Below are 5,311 nucleotides of genomic sequence, written 5' to 3'. Positions count from 1 at the left end.
ATTCTATTACGCGTAAAAACATATAAAACAAAACCGAAAGACAAAATTAATATTTGACGTATTTAATAAAGTGAGAAGATCCGATTACAAGACGGGTAATAAAACAAATACAAATATTAGAACGAAAAATGACGAATGTCACACTAACTAGTCAAGAACACACAGTAAATAGCCTAACAGAATCCTATTATGTGAAACAATCACCAAAGACTATGTGAAACAATAAAATTCACCAAATAAAACCAAACACACATATGCATCGAATAAATAATATCAAAGTTGTTATTGATTCATAAACCCATAACGAAAAGCAAATTCCAAATAAAATCAAACTTCAACAAAGGTTCATCATAAGCCTAGGCAGTCTATAATGTTTAGCCTAGCATCGGTAAATCAAGCAAAACATGAATGAAAATAAAACTGGAATTCATGGTGCTTAAAAAGAATAAAGAAACCTGGATGATAAAACCCATAAATTCTTCAATATTGCACTCGTAGCTCTTCAAACTGTGATTCCTTGCCTCCCAATGCTCCAAGACCTATGCAAACGTTATAACTTTTTGGAAAAATAGACTCGTTGCTCACGCGACGAGCATGGGTAAATCGGCCGCGTGTGGCGACGAACTCAAACCAAAAATACCATAAAATTACCACAGCGCGTCGTGTGACGTGGGTATTCTTCTTGGTCGCGTGTGACGACGAAGCCCATCTAGTGTGGTTCTTTTGCCAATCTGGTCCGGTTTAACCCTGACTCGTCCTAGTTTTCCGTTTCAACTCGTTTTAGCTTCTTTTCCGCTCAGTTCAGCTGTGTTTAACTCCCAAGACCTACAAAACACACAGATGTTAGTAGTATACAAATTCTAAACAAAAACGTCAAAAACCTAATAAAATATTATATAAAATATATAGGGGAAACATATATATTTATCAATATATCCGTGAACTGTTTGAGTTCTTGATGTAATACTCCAAGAGAAAGAACCAAAAGATTGAGTCTAGGGGGAGTTTTATAATTGTAATTGTTACCGTTTAGTTAATACAATTTTGTGGTGGCTTATTATCTAAATTATTCTTAATTGATTTAGTTGTTTTATTGCTATTATCTTTCAGGATGTCTTTCGATATCTCTTGCTTAAACTTTGTATAAACTATTAATGAGACCGCAAGTAGCTTGGTGGTCAACAAACCTTAGAGCCTCCGTCGAAAACCTAAGGACCGAAACTTGTAAGATTTCTTTTTGACATGTGATAAATAACAAGGAATTAAAAGGGGGTATTACAAATTCATTTTTAGGGTTTAAACTTTTTGTACGGACGTACGATATTTATAATTTAAGTGTTTTAAGTTTGGATATTGATTTTTTTGCGTTGGCTAAATACCAATGAATTCCCGTGATGGTTAGTTCGTAATACTAGTTTTCTTATAATCTAATTCTTAATGCTTCACAAATCTTTTGTTGTCCAAATTTGAAGCCAACATTGTATAATGCAATGCGAAATAATATGATATGATATGATACGGTACGATTTGATATGATATGATACGGTACGATATGATATAACAGGATGTGATACGATACAGCATGATGTATAATATGATGTAACCTAATGTAGTAATGTAGTATGATATAATATGATGTAATATAGTGGTAGCTATTTAGTTATACTTTTAACTTAAATGCCAATATACGAAAATCTTATTGATACTCATTAAATATAATAAATGTCGGGATAACAATTTAGGAGACATAACTTTTCACCATTATAAATAGAAGCAAATAGTTCCATACAAAATTATCTCTCAAAGTTCCTCCACTCTTTCTAAAACTTATGGAGTAAGCCCTTCTCATACGTGAGAACTTTGTTCATAAGAACCACATGGAAGTCATTTCTCCTCCATTCTTGGTTTTCCGTGTTAGGTATCCAATTAGTTTCAAAAAAATCTCTCATTTCATATTGTAATGATTTTATTAAGTAGTGTTTCAATTTAGAGCGCAGTTATTTTTTTTCATATCTAAAGATCTACTCAATAAGTCACACCTTCCAACCTACGCTTGTTTGAAAAATTAATGTTTATATCTGTTAAAAGAGTCGTTGGCTCACCTTTTACGTCTTAACACTAGGGGTGTGTCAGTGTACCAGGCCCCATGGTGCCTAGGTGGCCCCTTCGCGCCCGACAATGGACAACCAAATAGAGAAAGTACGACTTTACGGGACGTTTAAAATATTGAGAACTTATGGAGTTATATGTTATATATCATCTTTAATGTTGATTTTGTTTGACATGAGTTTTCTTTCATTTTAACGGATGAAAATTTATCGATTTGATTACTAATTGAAATGTTTTTCTTTTTATCTAATAACATGGTGAATATAACTTCTTTTTGTTTATTTTCTATATTATTTATCTGTTTTTGAAATCATGTTTTTAGCAGGCATTTGAAGCTCCACAATTTTTCACCTCAAAATACAATTTCTATTAAGAGGCATACTAATATGGTAATCCTCTAATGGCCAATAACATCTTTAAAGAAATGGTGAGGCCCCTTTTATCATTATTATTATTATTATTATTAAATTGTTATTGTTATTGTTATTATTATCATTAAATTATTATTATTATTAAATTTTCATTTATGATGTGAAGTTTGGTGACCATGATCGATAAACACAAAACCGAAATTTAGATCATAAGTTCGATCTTTGTAATTCCCATTAGCTCGAAAATTACAATACATAAACTCTAATTATTCTTTGATATAACCCACATGCTCGGGTATATATACTAATTTAAATTTAAAAACCCAACTATACTAGAATACAAATACCATAATTATATTCAAATACTAATTGGTAAAAACAAATCTAAATAATAATTAATAAATAAATTCCTTGTTGTCCAAGTCATTGGCTCGACTTGTTCACCAAGTAATTTATTCCATGTAAACCAAGTCACGTGCTCAATTTGATAAACAAGACACCAATCCATCATAGGCTCGATGGGTCGGCCCAACCTGCCTCATTGACTCGAGGACGGGAATTAAGTCCAACAATCACCCCCTTAATTTCCGTCTCGAAAATAGGTGGTTCTTCAACTCCGAGCATGTCCCTTTTGTCTCGATTCTCTCATTCTTTTACTCCGCCGGATGTCTCAACATAACTCGCCGGTTCACCATCTTGAGTTAAAAGTAATTTCGGATCATCAAAATTGTTTTCTCTTCCTCGCTCGAAACGAAGTTGCTAAAATTTTGAATTGGGCTGCAGATTTCCAGCAGCTATGCTATCAGTAGATTGGGTCGCCTGCCCAACTGTTTCGACTACTGAAAACGAGCACTGTGTAGCCCCACTCGGGCTTCTCTGAAGCGAATTAACTCGGTTTTCAGGATTTTTATCATCCCATTTCAACCCTCTTTTCTCATAAAAAATCACATCTCGAGAAACATGTATTTGGTTCTGAACCGGGTCATACTTCCGGTATTCCCTTTTCCCAGGTTCGGTACCGAGATTAACCATAGAGGTACTTCGGTCATCAAACTTTTTAACCGAAGTAACTGATAACAAACACATCGGTGTTTCAATCCAAATCGATGTTTCGACCCGAGTCGGTGTTTCAACCCGAAGCCTAACCTTGTACAAACGATTTCTTGATCTAACCGACTTCATAATCACCTTTCTCGATTTGTTAAGAACTAAAATTTGGTCGTCCTCCATAATCACCTTGCACCCACGCTCCATAGCTTGTCCCAATCTTAAAATATTGCTCGTTAAGTTCGGGATAAAATAAACGTTTGAGATAATTCTCTCAACATCATCATCACAAATAATTGTAATGGAACCTTTACCTTTGATGTCAACACACGAACTATCACCGAAACGCACCTGCCCAATAAAGGTTTCATCTAATTCAGAAAAATAAGATTTCATACCGGTCATATGATTACTCGCCCCATTATCGAGATACCAAACGCCATCCTCCATCGGTTCCGACTCGTACCGCTTCAGATGCACGTTTTCTTCATTCAAAAAAACTTGATCATTAATGCTAATTTTCATCAAAACTTCCTTATTTGTTGCTGGTTCGTTTGCTTAAGTTAAGTTTGCTTCGACCCGTTTTCCTCTTCTTTCCGGGCATACCGAGGCGAAGTGACCCATCTCGTCACAACGAAAGCATTGAACCCCTGAATAATTCCTTTTCTTCCACGAATTACCTTCTTTGTTTCGGTCACCTTTTGAGTCATCACGGGATTGCTCAAATTCTCCTTTGCTCTTCCCATTAAACTCCCCAGTTTTAGCCCTATTGAACAGTAACTTCCCATTATTCTCAGGTTCGTCATCAACATTTTTCACACGGTCCTCATAGGCTTTCAATCTACCTACCGCTTCTTCATACTTTATGGTTTTCAAGTCAATAACCTGTTCTAATGAGGCAACAACGTTTATAAAACGCTTAGGCATGCTTGTAAAAAACTTTCTTACTAGCCTTTGTTCATCGAGTGGAGAACTGAGCGAGGCGAACTTTGAAGCTATACCGAATAGTCTCCTGGAAAAGTCGTCTATTGACTCGGTATCCTTCATCCTCATTCCTTCGAATTCGGTTATTAGGGTATGTAGGCGTGCTTCTACAACCCTTTCCGCTCCAACATACTGGGTTTTTATGGCATTCCAAATATCTTTAGCGGTCTCGTATTGGGCAACTTGCATGATTTGATCTTCCGGTATGGATTGAAAGAAAAGAGCGATGGCGGCACCATTCTTCTTCTCGTCCGTACTTCCCGGCTCAATAACATCCCATATTCCGTGGTACCGGAACACCGCTTTGATCCGAACAGCCCACATGGTGTAATTCGTTTTGGTTAGCATCGGACACTGTAGAGAAATAGTGGTCTGATTACTCGACTGGCTTGTCATAGTTCGTCTCCGACAGTAGGTTTGCCGAAATCTTGAATCGATGATTGCTTTGTGGTGATCTTTAAAAGCCGGCCCAAAATTGAAAACTCACTTCGTCAGGTCTTCAATAAACGAATGTTAATTGTTTATAGAAAGCAATTAATTATTATTGAACAAAAATTACCACCTTTTCCTTGTAAAGCAACACTCCAAACTCTTGAATTGACTGTTGTTGGCCCAAGAAAACAACTAATGGGTGCTGAATTGAAACAATAAAAAATTGCACTGGGTCTTCACGAATTGCACCTGGTGTTGGGAATATCAATTAACCAACTATATCTTCAGATATCAATTAACCAACTAAAGGGAATTAATTGTATTTTAACAATGAAACCTCCTACCGTGATCTGAACTCAATCTTCAGA

General features: G+C 35.8%; 1 protein-coding gene across 1 annotated transcript; it reads right to left on the bottom strand.

Moving 5' to 3' along the window:
• Positions 1-3,239: 3,239 nt before the first annotated feature.
• Positions 3,240-4,835, bottom strand: LOC143607888 (uncharacterized). Its single transcript, XM_077083168.1, has 2 exons — positions 4,208-4,835; positions 3,240-4,012 (listed from the first exon to the last, which is right to left on the bottom strand). The coding sequence occupies exons 1-2, from the start codon at positions 4,833-4,835 to the stop codon at positions 3,240-3,242; spliced, it is 1,401 nt and encodes a 466-aa protein (XP_076939283.1).
• Between the last annotated feature and the right edge of the window lie 476 nt (positions 4,836-5,311).

This window comes from Bidens hawaiensis, unplaced genomic scaffold (assembly GCF_021521415.1).
Source record: "Bidens hawaiensis isolate Kalapana, Puna unplaced genomic scaffold, B.hawaiensis_p1.1 tig00088861_1, whole genome shotgun sequence".
NCBI lineage: Eukaryota > Viridiplantae > Streptophyta > Magnoliopsida > Asterales > Asteraceae > Bidens > Bidens hawaiensis.
This window is presented reverse-complemented; position numbering and strand designations above follow the sequence as displayed.